We start from the raw sequence: 19034 nt of genomic DNA on the forward strand, positions 1-19034 counted from the left end.
GCAACCAGAAGCCTGGGGGAGCCACTTTTTGTGGTCCCATGACTTGGCTGCATGGATTCCCGTTGAACCTACTGAATACTTTTTTTATTTATTCCAGCAAGAATTTCTCAGCTAAGTTTTACAGCCTTAGTTTTACAGTTTTGCCTGTGTTTACCTTTTCTATATTACATTTCTTGTATACAAGCTGCATATAAATAGTTTTTTCTATTTAAAAGCCCCCGGTGAAGACAGCATTGGCCCCATGCTTGTTCTACAAAAGTTATTACTCACGTTTCAGGTACGCCGGAGACTAATCCTGGGATTAAATCTCCAACATAGAACGGGAGGTAACGCTCAAGAGCAGCTTGAGAAACAACAACACGAAACCTATCTACTGGAAAATTTGGTGTATTAAAAGACAATGAAAAAAATCTTCTCTGACAGGAGATGTGAAAGGACTGCCATTTGTGATGAAGAGAGTTTTTCTTTTTTTCAAAAAATTAAGGCTACGTACACAGCATACATTTAAAGCACCCACCCAATGAAGTCTGAGAACTGTAGTTTGTTAAGGCTGCTGGGAATTGCAGCTCTGTTGGGTTGTGTGTGTGTGAAAACTACACTTCCCAGAAATGATTTATAATGAGATTAAGAAAGTACTTAAATGCACCTTTCATAAGAAACCAGAGGCATTTCTCTTGGGTATGGTCGGCCAGTTGGTGCCGAGGAAGGATAAAAATTTCTTTTTGTACGCTACTACGGCAGCAAGGATTCTTCTAGCAAAGTATTGGAAGACACAAGAGCTACCCACGCTGGAGGAATGGCAGGCGAAAGTGATCGACTTTATGGGACTGGCAGAAATGACCGGCAGAATCCGCGACCAAGAGAAAGAGACTGTGGAAGAAGACTGGAAGAAGTTTAAAATATATCTTAAGAGTTACTATAAAATTGAGGAGTGCTAAAATGCTAAGGGAGAGGAAGACGTAGAATTACAGCGGTAAATTTTGTTTGATTCAGGGTGAAATTGAAAAGGAGAACGAATTTATACTTAATTGACTAAAAGGGTTGTTGAATAATTGTAAAAAAAAAAAAGGATGCAAAAAGGGGAAGGTATGGGGAAGTCCGAGAAAAGGGGCTTATGGAAATAAGGTTAAGAAACTATGATTTTTTGTGTTTGTTTCTATGTTGTTTTTGTTGTGTTTGTTAAAAATTGGAAAATTAATAAAAAAAAATTATTAAAAAAAAAATGAAAACTACACTTCCCAGAATTCTTTGTGGGGGAAGACGTGCTTTAAATACAAGGTGTGACTGGAAAGTTTGGTGGATGGTCGCAGAAATCGGACAGTGAGAAATATTCAAACACACAATTGGCATCAGAAACCCACAAACTGCTCACAAATGTGCAGGGAGATGAAGCTGTAACTCAAAAGGCAGCGTATGAGTGGTTTAAATGTTTCTGTGAAGGGCGGCAAATGTTGACAGAGTTTGTGACTTATTGATGAGGGAGGGTTTGTGCTTCCGAATGACGGTGGAAGAATTGTATATTCGGCATGAAATAGTTACTGAGGTTACTGAGTTGTCCCACCCTCCATATTCTCCCATCTGGCCCCAACGGATTTCTTAATTTTTCCAAAACTGAAATCTGCACTGAAAGATTTTCCAACATTTCACACGTCTCAGCTGCTGGGACAAGGGAACTGAAAGCAGTATGAAAAGAGGACTTCTCCAGAAGTTTCCAACAGTTCTACGAACATTGTCAACGCTGCGTTGTATCAGAGGAGGCATGTATGTTCGAATATTTCTCGCTGTCCGATTTCTGTGACCATTCACCGAACTTTCTGGTCATACCTTGTATATGATGGCTAACAACCTTGAAAGCAATTATATACCACTTAATTTATTTATTTATTTTTAAAAAAAAACTCAAAAAAGTGCTTGAGACACAGCTGACTTTTCCAAGGACTTTTTGAAGTTCACCTGTTGGGGTTGGAAGTTTGTGCCTGCCTCCTCTGCCCGCCCCCCCAGTCCCGCCCCATACCAAAACAGCCTGATTATTTGCCTTCCCTCATAAACTGAAACTTCCAAGTTGTAGAAACCACCCAGAGTTTCTTGCTGGCCCATGACAAAGCGGAAACCGCAAAGATGCAGCGGTTTGGCTTTTGTTCATCTCTTGATCCTTCATTTAAGTGGGGTGGGGTGTGGGTCTGCAGGCACCACAAAAGACCAGCCGAAAGGAGGAGGGGCAGAATCGAGACCAGATTGCATGGGAAAGAGGCCAGCCTCTCTGCACGGGATTGTCAAGAATAATTGCATTTTAATCCTGCCGTCTGTCAAAAGCAGCTCGGGGCTAATAGGTGGGGTTCTCCCCTCCTCCTTGCTTCAACCTCACAATAAACCTGCGAGGAAGGGCAGGATGAAAGTGAGGGACCCAAGGCCATCCAACGAGCTTTGAATGTGGGTCTTTCCATTCCTAGTTTGATACTCTTAACCACTATACTGGGTTTTGGATAACTTCCACCTCTGGGACCAGATCGTCCCCTGCCCTGAACTGCGACATCCCCAAGCAAATTTTTCTGGCCTCCGCAGGTTACGCTGGGGGCTCCCCAATTGTTTTTATTGTTAAATTAAAAGCAGACTGCGGTTGGTTTTCACTTGGTGCACCAGATGCTGGTAGTGAAGGTTTCACTCGCAATATAATTAGGTAAAAGTAAAGGACCCCTGGAGGGAAGAGGGTGGCGCTGTGGGTTAAACCACAGAGCCTAGGACTTGCCGATCAGAAGTTTGGCGGTTCGAATCCCCGCCACGGGGTGAGCTCCCGTTGCTCGGTCCCTGCTCCTGCCAACCTAGCAGTTCGAAAGCACGTCAAAGTGCAAGTAGATAAATAGGTACCACTCCAGCAGGAAGGTAAATGGCGTTTCCATGCGCTGCTCTGGTTCGCCAGAAGCGGCTTAGTCATGCTGGCCACATGACCCGGAAGCTGTATGCCGGCTCCCTAAAGCGAGATGAGTGCCGCATGACTGATGAGTGCCGCATGACCGTGACTGAAACCAGAGCACACGGAAACCCCTTTTACCTTCCCGCCACAGTGGTACCTATTTATCTACTTGCACTGGCGTCCTTTCGAACTGCTAGGTTGGCAAGAGCTGGGACAGAGCAACGGGAGCTCACCTTGTCATGGGCATTCGAACTGCCGACCTTCCGATCGGCAAGCCCAAGAGGCTCAGTGGTTTAGACCACAGCGCCGCCCGTGTCCCACACTCGCGATATACTGCCACCTTGCTCTGGCCCTCAAACCAGTCCTGAGTGATGTATTAATACATCGCCTGGGCCTCATGCTTGTTGCCTTTTCACCATGAAAGGCAAAGAACAGGAGATAGCCTAGGATAGGAGAAAACCACCTAGCATTGAGATCTACATCTGTCCAGGCGGCCCCTTGTTCGTGACTGCTCCTTTTCTGAATCCTTCCTTGTGAGCCGCAGGGAGTTACCCACCCTCGTCTCGGTCTCTCTCTTGGCTGAGCTGGCTCCAGGCAAGGCTCCCACGCCCCAGCCGTGTCTCTCGGGCCAAACAAAAGTGGCTGCGGGAGACTTCAGGCCGTGAGTGGCAAAGAGGGGTGACGCCTCCATCTGATCCGCTTGGAATTTCACCTGCCCAGGTGAGGGCTGGGTCTCCGGGGAAGAATCCCTGTGTACACTTTTTACTCATGCCGAAGTCATCCCCATGCACCGCCTTCGATGTGCCCAAGACTGTCAAGAGGGGACGGCCGCTGTGATTCACGGACTCACACTCCCCGCCAGCGCTTTGGGGGGGGGGGAGAGTTTTGGAGCCCTTGGTGAAAGGGCCGCACCTGCTTTCAAAGCCTCCTCTTCCAAAACTGGGAACAGGGCCCAAGAACCTTGGCTGGCCTCGCTCCCAAAGCAGGTTTGCTCAAGCTGGCGGGCATCTGGGCGTCGTAGGACTACAACTCCCATCAGCCCCAGAGAGAAATTTCAGCCCGAAAGCTGCCAGCCGTCATAAGAAGAGGCTTGCTGGTGATCTTTTTCTTCTACTTCTTTATTCTTTCTTTGTTCTTTTTTCTGATATCTTTCATTTCACTGCTTTATTGTGAATAGCATTTTATAGAGGTATAAATAACCGTAAATATGAAAAGAGACAAAATATTCTCTAATTTTTTTTTTCCTTGGTTAGATGTATTTTCTTTTTCTTTTGAATTTTCTTTTGTTGTGAATATGTATGTTTTCTAATTTGTACTTAATAAAAATATTAATAAAATTTAAAAAAAGAAGAAAAAGAAAAAAGAAGAGGCTTGCTGGATGAGGCCTGCTGGGAAACCAGGAAGAAGGGGTGCTTAGCAGTGGACGAGGAAGGCTGATATTCTGAGCCGAGGATGTAGCTCAGTGGCAGAGGGACTGCTCTGCATGCAGGTCTTAATTTCAATAGCCAGTTAAAAACATCGGAGGCAGCAGAAAAGGCCTATTTCAGACTGCAAGCGTCTCTGAATGGGCCCTTGACACTTGTCCTTTGTGAAGTGCCACGGACGCTGACTGCACCAGTAAATTGGTAAGAAATTGGGAGGCATAACTCAAACTTTGGAACCTATTGACATCAGGCAGGTGCCTTCGCTGTAGGCTTTTTGGAGGCTGTTTTTGTTTAGCCAAGTCTAAAAAAACAACAAGAGGTAAAGGCAAAGGACCCCTGGATGGTTAAACTTGACAATGGGGTGTGGCGCTCATCTCACTTTCAGGCTGAGGGAGCTGGCCTTTGTCCACAGACAGATTTCAGGGTCACGTGGCCAGCATGACTAAACCGCTTCTAGCGCAACGGGACACCGTGACTGAAACCAGAGCACACGGAAACCCCTTTTACCTTCCCGCCACAGTGGTACCTATTTATCTACTTGCACTGGCGTCCTTTCGAAATGCTAGGTTGGCAGGAGCTGGGACAGAGCAACCGGAATAGAACACTGACATGTGCTTTTACGTTGTTGCTTTTTAGAAGGTTTTAGATAGTTGCTTCCAACTGTTTGTTTTTTAAACTGATTATCTCATTTTTATATTATTTGTGTAAACTGCTTTGAGTTTGCTTTTGCTTTACAGTCAAGTGGTATATAAATTTAATGAAATAAATAAATGAAATAAAATAGCAAGACCATTCAGAGCCTCTCAATCCCTCTCTCTCCATTTCCAAAGATCCCAGGAGCGCTGTAACTTTCATTCAGTCATAGAATCATAGAATCATAGAGTTGGAAGAGACCACAAGGGCCACCGAGTCCAACCCCCTGCCAAGCAGGAAACACCATCAGAGCACTCCTGACATATGGTTGTCAAGCCTCTGCTGAAAGACCTCCAAAGAAGGAGACTCCACCACACTCCTTGCCAGCAAATTCCACTGTCGGACAGCTCTTACTGTCAGGAAGTTCTTCCTAATGTTTAGGTGGAATCTTCTTTCTTGTAGTTTGGAACCATTGCTCCGTGTCCGCTTCTCTGGAGCAGCAGAAAACAACCTTTCTCCCTCCTCTATGTGACATCCTTTTATATATTTGAACATGGCTATCATATCACCCCTTAACCTCCTCTTCTCCAGGCTAAACATGCCCAGCTCCCTTAGCCGTTCTTCATAAGGCATCGTTTCCAGGCCTTTGACCATTTTGGTTGCCCTCCTCTGGACACGTTCCAGTTTGTCCGTGTCCTTCTTGAACTGTGGTGCCCAGAACTGGACACAGTACTCCAGGTGAGGTCTGACCAGAGCAGAATACAGTGGCACTATTACTTCCCTTGATCTAGATGCAATACTCCTATTGATGCAGTCATAGAATTGTAGAGTTGGAAAGGGGCCGCGAGGGTCATCTAGTCCAACCCCCGGCAATGCTGGAATCTTTTGCCCAAAGTGGGCTCAAACCCATGAACCTGAGATTAACAGCTTTATGCTCTACCAACTGAGCTATCCCAGCTATTATCCAATGTGACACAGCAGTTTAGGAGCCCGTGATCAATAATCGACAAGATCTCTATTTGGTGGGAACTGCAGTGGTACGTCGGGTTAAGTACTTAATTTGTTCTGGAGGTCTGTTCTTAACCTGAAACTGTTCTTAACCTGAAGCACCACTTTAGCTAATGGGGCCTCCTGCTGCTGCCGTGCCGCTGAAGCACAATTTCTATTCTCATCCTGAAGCAAAGTTCTTAACCTGAGGCACTATTTCTGGGTTAGCAGAAACAAAATAAAAAAATTCCTTCCAGTAGCACCTTAAAGACCAAGTTGGTCTTTAAGGTGCTACTGGAAGGAATTTTTTTATTTTGTTTTGACTATGGCAGGCCAACACGGCTACCTATCTGTAACTGGGTTAGCAGAGTCTGTAACCTGAAGCGTATATAATCTGAAGCGTATGTAGCCCGAGGGACCACTGTAGTGCCCAAGCTTGCTTTCTTTCCTCCTCCCTCCCAGTTCCCTTTTCCTCTTGTGTGGTGTCTCTTAGATTGCAAACAGGACTTACCACCAATATCGCGCTAGACACTCTGAGAGCCTTTTTTTTCCAGCTGGAGAGCGGGATAAAAATGCTTTTCAAACCAACAACAGCATGCCTCCCTATGGGGACTCCTCCCACCGACTCCTCCCATGCCAACCCAACAATAGGAGGAAGACCAAATCATTTCCACGCAGCCCGGTTAAGGAGCTTGTGATTTCCTTCCAGGCCCACCTTTCAGCAGGATTTCCTCCGTGATCCGGCCTTGCTGTTGGGCATCGGGGTAAAGCTGCGGGAGGAGGTGGCTGCGATAGTGCCAGGAGGAGTAGTTGGAGAAGTTCCGGGTGATGAGGCTGTCGCTGAACGCCAACTCGTCCTGGGGGGCGACCTGAGACTGCCGCACCACGAAGCGCCGGTAGTCCCAGCAGTGAACTGCAGGGGGCAGAAAAGAGGAAAGAGGGGCGGGAGGGTCAAAGGTCAGCCTGCCCAATTACCCTCCTCCCCAAAGGCACTCTGGCTTGGGAAACCCAGCCAGATGAGTGGGGCATGAATAATAAAGTATGATTATGATTATGATTATGATTATGATTATGATTATGATTATGATTATGATTATGATTATGATTATGATTATTATTAGCTGGTTATCTGATCACACAGACCCTGGGACTCTTAAAAGCATGAGAAGAGCCTGCTAAATATACATCAAAAGGCGATTTAGAGACATACCCTTCGAGACAGCTACGGTTTTTGGAAAAATGAGAGCACACAAACAAGATTGAAGAGCAGTCCGTGAGCAGAGGGAGGAGGATTGGAAGAAATTTAAAGATTATTTAGCTAAATATGTTAAGATAACATAAATAGAATTACTTGCGAGTACCAGATAGGCCTAGGATTTCAATTTGTGATGTTGTAAAATACTATGTTAATGTTAAAATAAGAAGAAGGTAAAGGTAAAGGTACCCCTGCCCGTACGGGCCAGTCTTGACAGACTCTGGGGTTGTGCGCCCATCTCACTTAAGAGGCCAGGGGCCAGCGCTGTCCGGAGACACTTCCGGGTCACGTGGCCAGCGTGACATCGCTGCTCTGGCGAGCCAGAGCCGCACACGGAAACGCCGTTTACCTTCCCGCTGGTAAGCGGTCCCTATTTATCTACTTGCACCTGGAGGTGCTTTTGAACTGCTAGGTTGGCAGGCGCTGGGACCGAGCAGCGGGAGCGCACCTCGCCGCAGGGATTCGAACCGCCGACCTTTCGATCGGCAAGCCCTAGGCGCTGAGGCTTTAACCCACAGCGCCACCTGCGTCCCTTCAAAAGAAAGAAGGATGCAAATTGACTAAGTAAATTTTAAATGAAAATAGTTTTGGAAAACTTACAATGGAGCATAGGGAAACTCAGCTATGTTAACAAAAGTGGAATCATTATAGCAAGGATAAATGTTTGTTTGTTTTTGATTTTTTTGTATGTTGTAAATTGGAAAACTAATAAAAATTTTTTTGAGAAAAACACACAACAAGATTGAAGAGCAACACAAAAGGAACACAAGAGCAGAGATGCTTTTCTCTGGCTTAAAATATATTCAGTTGCTCCAGAAGAAGAAGAAGAAGGAGAAGAGTTTGGATTTGATATCCTGCCTTTCACTCCCCTTCCGGAGTCTCAAAGCGGCTAACACTCTCCTTTCCCTTCCTCCCCCACAACAAACACTCTGTGAGGTGAGTGGGGCTGAGAGACTTCAGAGAAGTGTGACTAGCCCAAGGTCACCCAGCAGCTGCATGTGGAGGAGCGGGGAATCGAACCCGGTTCCCCAGATTACGAGACTACCGCTCTTAACCACTACACCACACTGGCAGGTGGTGTGTCATGTTTGGACTGTTCCACTGAACCGAAAGCCCTGCTCCAGGGTTACTGGGGAGCAAGCACCTGACATTGTGGAGACTTTTAAGAGGGAAAATCTCCTGCAGAACAGTGCGACCGGCTGGGTATATAAGGGATTATGAGGCAGCCTCTCTCGGGCAACCTTGTTCTCAGCTGTGCAAGCATCTTAAGGGGGCAGGTGATCAGTGTAAAGGAATTAACATCACCTCTCTCTCATCCTGCCGTGGCGATTGTTGGTTGGATGGAAGACAGTGTTAGAAAATGACAGCTGCACAAATTATTATAGCTAGGAAGTGGAAGGGGCAAGCAGAATATAAAATGGAAGAATGGTATAAAGAGGTGTGGGATATACCGTATTTTTTGCCCTATAAGGCGCACTGGCCCATAGGACGCACCTGGTTTTTTTGGGGGGGAAATGAATTTAAAAAATTTATTTCCCCCCCAGCCGTGGGGCTGGGGCAGGGGAAGCCCGAGCTTCCCCCGACCCCAGCCCCCAGAACAGGCTGCCGCCCCAAGCCTTGCGCGCAAGGCTTGCAGACACCTCCCCGAAGCACAGGTCATCCTCCAGAGGGCGCCCCGTGCTTTGGGCTGCAGGCTGCCGCTCCAAGCCTCGCGCGCCCGGCGGGACCTCCCGCCGGGCGCGCAAGGCTTGCGGATAGCTTCCTGAAGCGTGGAGAGTGAGAGGGGTCGTGCGCACCGACGCATCTCACTCTCCAGGCTTCAGCGAAAGCCTGCATTGGCCCCATAGGACGCACACACATTTCCCCTTCATTTTTGGAGGGGAAAAAGTGCGTCCTATAGGGCGAAAAATACGGTAGCAATGAATGATAAATTAACATGTGCCATTAAGGTAAGACGGGGAATATGCAGGCGAAATGATTTTGAGGAGGTATGGAGGGTGTTTGTAGAATTTGAACTGTTAAAATGGAAAGGGGTCAAACCATCGCAAGGGGCATTGGAATTCTGGGAAGTTGGGTAGTTACAATGGAACTGTCTCGGTGGCGGGGTGCACGTTTTTATTCTTATTTATTTATGGTTATTACTTTGTTATAATAAAATAAAATAAAATAAAAATTGTCAGGGAACTGCCATCGGAGCCAAGGGGGACGCTGAGGCTCCCTAATGATGATTGATGGTGGAGAGGGAACCAGCAGAGGGAAGGACGCTTCTGCTGGGGAAGGAGATAGAGGTGACACCAGGGAGAAAGGGGAGTCCGAGGGAGCTGCGGAGAGAAGGCTCCAGGACTCTTCCAGTGAAACCAGCGGGGAGAGCTCAGGACCTCCTCTGGGGACGCCCACTCTGCGCAGACAGCTTTCGCGCAGAGAAGGGAGACGACGTTTGGGTGTGAAAGAACTCTTATGTTGGAAGAAATTCAGGAAACGCCCACTGACGGATTCTTCCAGTGTTTGGGACAGTCATGGTGTACTGACTGTCCAGCCTGGGGGGAAAGTTTTGTCCAAACTACTCAGCCTGGAGCAGTTTGCGCTTTACGCACAAGCAACCCCATACCCCACTACAAAAATAATTAAAGGAGAACCAAAAAAAAAGAAAGGGGGTGGGAGAAACTGAGGTGTGAAAGCTAGGAGCTAGATGTGGAAATAAGAAGAATTACCGACGAAAGAAGAATGGCAAAAGAAATTAATGGACTATGCAGAATTAAGATAAAAAGACAGGAAGGATCAGAAACCTGCGGGACCAGAGATTCTCAGAGGACTGGAGTAAATATTTGAATTATTTGAAAAGCAGTTGTAACAAACAGATTACGCTAGTAGGACTGTAAGAAGTTTTGTAAGGAGGATTATGCGAAATATTGCAGAGAAGATAATGAAGAGAGCTATTAGTTAAGGATAATTAACAGTAATAGAGAAATTAAGAAATGTGGATTAAGTGATAAAGATGGAAATCTCTTCAGATGAGGTTGATGGAAGTCCAAAATATTGTATAAGGTAAGAAAGTATGTTATATGACTTTTGGAAATTATTTGTAAAAACTAATAAAAAATATTATATAAAAAAAGAAAGCTACAAGCTAAATCGCACCTTAAACCTAGTTATGATGGAAGCCATTGGATAAGAAAGGGCGTTGAGGGTGAATAATGGCTTCGTTTGGGGGACAAAAAGTATTAAGAGTTACTCGGAGGCAATTTTACAATCGTTTTCTTTTACAGGCTGTGGAAAGTCAGGGGCAGGAATGAGCCATCATGGGATGGTAAGAAATGGGAAGGACCCCATAGGCCGTCTAGTCTGACTCCCTGCAATGGAGAATCTCAGCTAAAGCACCCATGGCAGATATATGGCGTCAGAAATGGAATGAGGTGAGGAGGAAGGAAAAGGCCTACAGTTCCGTTCGTCGCTCTCCAGGAACTTGCTGCACAGCTCCAGCTCACGGGCCCAATCCGGCTCCGGAATGTGCTCCATCACCCAGCAGCGGTGGCGCCACGTCCCATAGGATTTGGGGTTGACCCGCAGGCAGGATTCCAGGAACAACAGCTCAGCCTTGCAGAGGGCTTGCATCTCTTCTGGGGTCCTGGCACAGAGGAGATAATAATAATAATAATAATAATAATAATAATAATAATAATACAGTGGTACCTCAGGTTACATACGCTTCAGGTTACAGACTCCGCTAACCCAGAAATAGTGCTTCAGGTTAAGAACTTTGCTTCAGGATGAGAACAGAAATTGTGCTCTGGCGGCGCGGCAGCAGCAGCAGCAGGCCCCATTAGCTAAAGTGGTGCTTCAGGTTAAGAATAGTTTCAGGTTAAGAACGGACCTCCAGAACGAATTAAGTACGTAACCAGAGGTACCACTGTAATAATAATAATAATGTTATCTATATCCCGCCCATCTAGCTGGGTTTCCCCAGCCACTCTGGGCAGCTCCCAACAGAATAATAAGAACACCATAAAACATCAAACATTAAAAACTTCCCTGAACAGGGCTGCCTTCAGATGTCTTCTAAAAGTCAGATAGTTGTTTATCTCCTTGACATCTGATGGGAGGGTGTTCCACAGGGCGGGTGTCACCACCGAGAAGGCCCTCTGCCTGGTTCCCTGTAACCTCACTTCTCGCAGGGAGGGAACCGCCAGAAGGCCCTCAGAGCTGGACCTCAGTGTCCAGGTAGAACAATGCGGGTGGAGACACTCCTTCAGATATACTGGGCCTTTGAGGCCATTTGGGGCTTTCAAGGTCAGCACCAACACTTTGAATTGTGCTCGGAAACGTACTGGGAGCCAATGTAGGTCTTTCAGGACCGGTGTTATGTGGTCTCGGCGGCTGCTCCCAGTCACCAGTCTAGCTGCCGCATTCTGGATTAATGAGGAGTGTGTAGTCACACCTTGCTTACAAAGCTCCTGTCGCCCTATTTCAACCCCTCCTCTCTCTCTCTCCTACTCCGACTCCACTCACTCTTCCTGCAGGTGAAGGAAAATCTCCCGGCGGAAGTTCCAGAGGGTGGCAAAGTCTGGGTTGGCGCCCAAGATTTGGCTGGTCAACTCCAAGGCTTCCTTGTCCAGCTGCCCCAATTTCCTCTGAAGGAGAAGAGAGAGAACAAGACGTGTGCTTGTCAAAGCTGGAGTCCAACAATGGGAAAAGGATTCTTTATTGGAGCCAATTTGATTCCCTCCCCCTCTTTCTTTTTTCTTTTTCCTTCCTCCTCGTATGATAAGGCTGCATTTTAATATTTTAATGTTTCAATATTTTAATGCTGTATTTTAATCTTGTTTTTAAGTTGTATTCATTCAACTTGTTTTCATTATTGCTTGTTAGCGGCGTTGACTGGGGAGGGCAGGGTATAAATAATAATAATAATAATAATAATAATTATTATTATTATTACAGTGGTACCTTGGGTTACATACGCTTCAGGTTACAGACTCCGCTAATCCAGAAATATTACCTAGGGTTAAGAACTTTGCTTCAGGACGAGAACAGAAATCGTGCTCCGGCGGCGCAGCGGCAGCAGGAGGCCCCATTAGCTAAAGTGGTGCTTCAGGTTAAGAATAGTTTCAGGTTGCGAACAGACCTCCGGAACGAATTAAGTACTTAACCTGAGGTACCACTGTATTATTATTTAGTGTCATTCGCCCAAATTCAGCAGCTGCCTTCTATGCCAACTTTTAACCGGCGGCTTGTGGAGGTAGTTCTCCGCTTTGCGAAGGCAAACCTCACACCAGACGTGCAACAGTATGTCAAGGAGCGTCGTGCCTGCTTTTCCTGACCTTTTGTCTTCTTGGCTAGAAAACTGGGTTTTCCCCCCTGACCTTTGGTCCTTTCACAATTTGTTTGTTAGACATATCGCTTGGCTGGAGCCGCAGACCTAATCAAGTGTCGGGGGGAACATCTGAGGGATACACCTGCTAACACGTGTACAGTGGTGCCTCGCAAGACGAAAAACCCGCTAGACGAAAGGGTTTTCTGTTTTGGAGGCGCTTCGCAAAACAAATTTCCCTATGGGCTTGCTTCGCAAGACGAAATGTCTTGCGAGTTTTTCCGACTCCCCCCCCCCTTTCCCCCCTTTTTCTAAGCTGCTAAGCCGCTTATCTGCTTATCTGCTAAGCTGATAAGCCACTAAAAGCCGCTAAAAGCCGCTAATAGCGCTAATCCGCTAAGCCGCCAATGGGCTTGCTTCGCAAGACGAAAAAACCGCTAGACGAAGAGAATCGCGGAACGGATTCTTTTCGTCTTGCGAGGCACCACTGTATTTGCTAACGCTGGAAATGTGCTTAGATGGAAATATGGTTTCACCACTCTTTCCAATTGTTAACTTCTGCCAATAAAAGGAGCCTCAGCAAAGCTAGCCGGCAGCTTGCTTGGAGGATGCTTGCCAGCGGGCTTCTGCACAGCTCACCTGCATCCAACCTCCTGTCATCTCCATTATTCCTACACCGGCTGAAAACTTTTCTATTCTGCCTGGCCTATGCAGGTGATTAAGAATATCACCCTTGGATTTGGGGTTTTTTCCCTGTAGCGTTTCCTTTCTATTTCTCTCTCTGTTTTATTTACAGTGGTACCTCGGGTTACATATGCTTCAGGTTACAGCCTCCGCTAACCCAGAAATATTACCTCGGGTTAAGAACTTTGCTTCAGGATGAGAACAGAAATCGTGCTCCGGCGGCGCGGCAGCAGCAGGAGGCCCCATTAGCTAAAGTGGTGCTTCAGGTTAAGAACAGTTTCAGGTTAAGTACGAGGTCCCTACTTAACTTTCTGTTCTCATCCTGAAGCAAAGTTCTTAACCTGAAGCACTATTTCTGGGTTAGCGGAGTCTGTAACCTGAAGCGTATGTAACCTGAGGTACCACTGTAAGTACTTAACCCGAGGTACCACTGTATTTTATTGAGATTAGCTTCTTTTATCTTACTCCTGCAGCCGATCGGAAGCCGCGCCTTGGTTTTCAAATGGTTTTGGGAGTCGAACGGACTCCTGGAACAGATTAAGCTCGAGAACCAAGGTGCCACCTGTATTCCAGAAGGGTGTTTGTTTATAGCCCCCTACAATGCAGGAATCCCAACTAAAGCAATCCATGGCCGTTGGCCATTCAACCTCTGCTTAAAAACCTCCACCTGAAGGTCCGCCACCTTCCACTGTTCAACAGCTCTTACCCTCAGAAAGTTTTTCTGATGTTTAGTCAGAATCCCCTTTCTTGTCATTTTAATCCATTGATTCAGGTCTTACCCTCTAGAGCAGGAGAAGACAAGTTTACTCCATCCTCCAGGTGAGATGGCGACCATATCTCCTCTCAGTCTCCTCTTTTCCAGGCTAAACATACCCAACTCCCTCAACCGTTCCTCATCAGGCTTGGTTTCCAGACCCTCCAACATCTTGGTTGCCCTCCTGTTTGGTGCCGCAGGGCTGCCTTTGTGGAATTGATCCACGATAGGCAAGAGTCTTGATAGCACAGGGATGGAAGAATGAAGGAACCCCGACGAAAGAGCAGTGGCAAGAGAAATGGATGAAATATGCAGAACTGGCCAAATTGACTTACAAATTGCGAGACAAGGACAACTGTGACTTTAAGTGGGAACGGGAACTTTTTACAAACTATCTAAAAAGACAACAAAATGAACTGGACTCCTTGGCAGGTTTTGAATAAACATACAGTCATACCTTGGGATAAATACACTTCAGGATATGTATTTTCGGGTTGCGCTCCGCAGCGACCCAGAAGTAACAGAGCGCGTTATTTCCGGGTTTTGCCGCTCGCGCATGCGCAGACGGTCAAAATGACTTCATGCGTATGCGCGGAAGTGGCGAAACGAGGCCCGTGCAGACACGTCTTACATTCTGTTCAGGATGCGAACGGGGCTCTGGAACGGATCCCGTTCGCATCCCGAGGTACCACTGTGCACAAATTTATTGGTTGAGAACATGATGGATAGATATGTAAGGATATGTACCATTTTATAACATGCAGAGAAAAATATGTGAAGAGAAATCAGGGAGAGGAGTTGAGGGAAGTCCTTGGTGGGGAGAAAAAGGGGAGAAAAACAATGTATGTGATGATATGGTTTGATAATTTGCTTTGTGGAAATGGATCAATTAAAAAAAAAAAAAATTAAGATCCATGACAGGGTGCAGGCTGCTTTTGGTCTGAGAAGGACGGAGAATGCAGAGAAGAAAGCCTCGCCTTCTCTGCCCATCCCTTTTACCTTCTCAAAGATGGCTTTTGTGGCCGTCACGTATTGGCGCAGCTTCTTCTCCCGCTCAATGCGCTTGGCTTCGGCCTGCTCCTCCGTCGTTTTAACCTTCAGCCTGCCGTGCTGTTGAGAAAACAGGAACCAATCTTTTAGCGAGGCAGTTCCTACATTCAGCAACTCCCTGGCCATTGACATTTAAGTTAGGTACCTCCCCTATAGGGGACGCAGGTGGCGCTGTGGGTTAAAGCCTCAGCGCCTAGGGCTTGCCGATCGAAAGGTCGGCGGTTCGAATCCCTGCGGTGGGGTGCGCTCCCGCTGCTCGGTCCCAGCGCCTGCCAACCTAGCAGTTCGAAAGCACCTCCGGGTGCAAGTAGATAAATAGGGACCGCTTACCAGCGGGAAGGTAAACGGCGTTTCCGTGTGCGGCTCTGGCTCTGGCTCTGGCCAGAGCAGCTTCGTCACGCTGGCCACGTGACCCGGAAGTGTCTCCGGACAGCACTGGCCCCTGGCCTCTTAAGTGAGATGGGCGCACAACCCCAGAGTCTGTCAAGACTGGCCCGTACGGGCAGGGGTACCTTTACCTTTACCTTTTTACCTCCCCTATGCTCTTTTTGGAGCCTGCTAAAATTTTTCTTCTGCTCAGTTGATATGTAGTTTTCAGTTCTATTATGTATTTTGGATCTCTTGGTTTTGTTTATATTTTGATTTTTTTTTAAAAAAGAAAAAACCCTTTGCTTTTAACTTTGGACTTTTCTCGACAAATTTCTGCTCTTTGTGAACAGAAACTCTTATTTACATTGAAGCAACCTACAAACTCTGTTAAATAAATAAGCACAGTAAATAATAAATAAAATAACGACAAGACTATAGAAAATGCCCAGAAGGGATCACAGAAAGAACAACACTCGCCAACCTCTGACGGCTACTCACCATGCTGACTGCACAGCAAAAATGACTCCAACAGGCAAAATGAGGAGTTAATTATGTATCCTGGGGGGGAAACAAATGAAGATGAGTAAGGTAGGACAGTGATGGAGCCCACCTTCAGGTGCTATTTCTTTTCCTCTTTATTACAATCTGAAGCCCCACTCTTCTATTTTAGAATGAGTTCATTTTAGAATGCATTTCAATTAACTGATTGTGATTTTATGTAAACTGTGTTACTTTTATTGTTGTTAGCCGCTCCGAGCCCGGCTTCGGCTGGGGAGGGCGGGATATAAATGAAATATTGTTATTATTATTCCAATGAACTTAAGGTACGCTTGATTCTCAATGCCACCCCATCTCTTTCCACCCTGTGAGGCAGGTTAGGCTAAGAGCGACTGGAGGCCCAAGGGTGCCCTGTAAGCTTCATAGCTGAGCAGGAATTTAAACCTGGCCCTTCCCAGTCCTGGACCAATACCCCTAACCATTGCACCACCACTTATAATCCCGGGACTCGCTCCTGTCCTTTTAAGTGTGCGACCACAAAGTGGCATCTTGTGTTTTCCTTACAACAGTCCTGTGAGGGAAGAGTAACCAGGAATCACAGAACTGTAGAATTGGAAGGGACCCTGAGTATCATCTAGTCCAGGGGTCAGCAAACTTTTTCAGCAGGGGGCCGGTCCACCGTCCCTCAGACCTTGTGGGGGGCTGGACTATATTTTGGGAAGAAAAAAATGAACGAATTCCTATGCCCCGCAAATAACCCAGGGATGCATTTTAAATAAAAGCATGCATTCTACTCATGTAAAACACCAGGCAGGCCCCACAAATAGCCCAGAGATGCAGTTTAAATAAAAGCACGCATTCTACTCATGTAAAACACCAGGCAGGCCCCACAAATAGCCCAGAGATGCATTTTAAATAAAGAATCCTTGTTGCCTGCAACTGATAAGAATGATGCACACATCGGTCGGGAGGGCAGCCCCCCATGGAAACTTTTGGCAAACCTGTCGCCTTCCAGGGGTTTTGGACTACAGCGCCCATCAGCGCCAGCCAGCAACACCTGGAGGGCACCTGGTTGGCGAAGGCTGCCTTGCAGTGTACCAAAACCATCACCGGCACCTAGCACCTGTGGGCAGATACTGCGGCCACAACTACTGATGCTCCCCAGCCCTATGAACTTTGCTTTTTGCGCCGCTCCAAGCAGCGGGGGCGAGCTACGGTTCCAGTTGCCCACAATGCCCCGGGCATCACTCTGGGCATTATGGGAAATAATAAGGGCTGGGTAGGCTCAGTTGGGGACGCGGGTGGTGCTGTGGGTTAAACCACAGAGCCTAGGACTTGCCGATCAGAAGGTCGGTGGTTCGAATCCCCGTGACGGGGTGAGCTCCCGTTGCTCAGTCCCTGCTCCTGCCAACCTAGCAGTTCGAAAGCACCTCCGGGTGCAAGTAGATAAATAGGGACCGCTTACTGGCGGGAAGGTAAACGGCGTTTCCGTGTGCGGCTCTGGCTCGCCAGAGCAGCGATGTCACGCTGGCCACGTGACCCGGAAGTGTCTCCGGACAGCGCTGGCCCCTGGCCTCTTAAGTGAGATGGGCGCACAACCCCAGAGTCTGTCAAGACTGGCCCGTACGGGCAGGGGTACCTTTACCTTTACCTTTAGGCTCAGTTGGGGACGCGGGTGGTGCTGTGGGTTAAACCACAGAGCCTAGGACTTGCCGATCAGAAGGTCGGTGGTTCGAATCCCCGTGACGGGGTGAGCTCCCGTTGCTCAGTCCCTGCTCCTGCCAACCTAGCAGTTCAAAAGCACCTCAAAGTGCAAGTAGATAAATAGGTACCGCACCGGCGGGAAGGTAAACGACGATTCCGTGCTCTGCTCTGGTTCGCCAGAAGCGGCTTAATCATGCTGGCCACATGACCCGGAAGCTGTACGCCGGCTCCCTCGGCCAGTAAAGCGAGATGAGCGCCGCAACCCCAGAGTCGGCCATGACTGGACCTAATGGTCAGGGGTCCCTTTACCCTTTTAGGCTCAGTCACCCTGCAGGTGGTAGGAGGTGGGAATGCTGCTGAATACCAATCGCTGGAGACCGCAGGAGGGGAGAGGGCTCTTGGCCTCAGGTCCCGCTTGTGGGTTTCCAGAGCCCGCTAGATCAGGCCAGCGGCCCACCAAGTCCAGCATCCTGTTCTCACAGCGGCCAACCAGCCTTCTCCTCCATGAATTTGTGGCAATCCGCTTTATGGCCATCCAAGTTGGCCATCAGTGCCTCAAGTGGCAGGGAGTTCCACAGGCTAACTCTGCAAGGCGCTAGACCCCTTTGCCTGATTGGAAGCCCAAGGCAAAATGGCATTATTTCAACAGCATGGCAGCCCTTTTTCTGGGCCGACAAACCAGCCCAGGTGATGGCCACATGCAGCCCCCTCTCTGGCCTGCCCGTTTTAAATCGCAACATGGGAACAAGCAGAAGGGGTCGCCTGGGAAAGGCTTCTGTTCACCCGCCACCCCTTCAGCCTTCCCTCCTGGGTGTACAAATCATCCCTCTGCTTTCCTGAGCAACGCACTGAAAATGAAGTTAAAGGCAAGCCAAAATCAAAACAAAACCACCAGCACTTTTGCTCCTCTTGCTCCCCACCCCTCGGCAGGGGTGAAAATGGTCTCTTCCGAGGAAACCTGGCCAAGCTCCCAAGGGGCGAGACCATCCCGAAAAGGCCCATGGGGGTGGGCAGGGTGGGTTTCAGGAAAAGGCGCCGCTGGGCTAATCCGAGAAGCCTCTAGGGGGCGATACCAACCCGGCACGGAGGAGAGGGGTGGATATGGAAGCGTCCCGGGCCGCGTGGTCTCGTCCGCAGCTGCACAGCAAAGCAAGGCTCGGCACCAGAGGGCGAGTCCAACTCGGGCGGAGCGAGGAGGGCGGGGGTGTTGCGGTGTGTAAATAGAACGTACCATTGCCGCTCGAGGAGCATCGAGTTGAGTCCTCCTGAGCGGACGGAGCGTCTCTATTCTTAAAGGGGAAGCTCTATCTCTCTCTCTCAAAGGGAAGGCAGCGGGAAGATCTCTTGCGCAGGCAAGAGATATATATCTTCCACGATGGTCTATTGATGTTTGTTTACATTTTCTTTTAGCTTTTAATTTCTTTTTTACTTTTATGATGTTATGATTGGATTTGTGT

General features: G+C 47.8%; 1 protein-coding gene across 4 annotated transcripts in view; it reads right to left on the bottom strand.

Annotated features, from left to right (window-relative positions):
• RABGGTA (Rab geranylgeranyltransferase subunit alpha) overlaps positions 1 to 18789 on the bottom strand; it is a gene marked incomplete at its 5' end in the record, with an annotated part of 37432 nt that extends 18643 nt beyond the window's left edge. Inside the window, 6 exons of one of the 4 annotated variants that reach the window (XM_079951923.1) lie at positions 6671 to 6868; positions 10648 to 10835; positions 11717 to 11838; positions 14956 to 15066; positions 15874 to 15933; positions 18655 to 18789. In XM_079951923.1, coding sequence (XP_079808049.1) covers positions 6671 to 6868; positions 10648 to 10835; positions 11717 to 11838; positions 14956 to 15066; positions 15874 to 15876 — 622 coding nt within the window. Of the gene's footprint in view, positions 1 to 6670; positions 6869 to 10647; positions 10836 to 11716; positions 11839 to 14955; positions 15139 to 15873; positions 15934 to 18469; positions 18600 to 18654 lie in introns of those variants that run through there. The other 3 variants (XM_079951925.1, XM_079951924.1, XM_079951922.1) reach the window with 3 other exon arrangements.
• Positions 18790 to 19034: the final 245 nt, after the last annotated feature.

This window comes from Podarcis cretensis (assembly GCF_951804945.1).
Source record: "Podarcis cretensis genome assembly, chromosome: 13".
NCBI lineage: Eukaryota > Metazoa > Chordata > Lepidosauria > Squamata > Lacertidae > Podarcis > Podarcis cretensis.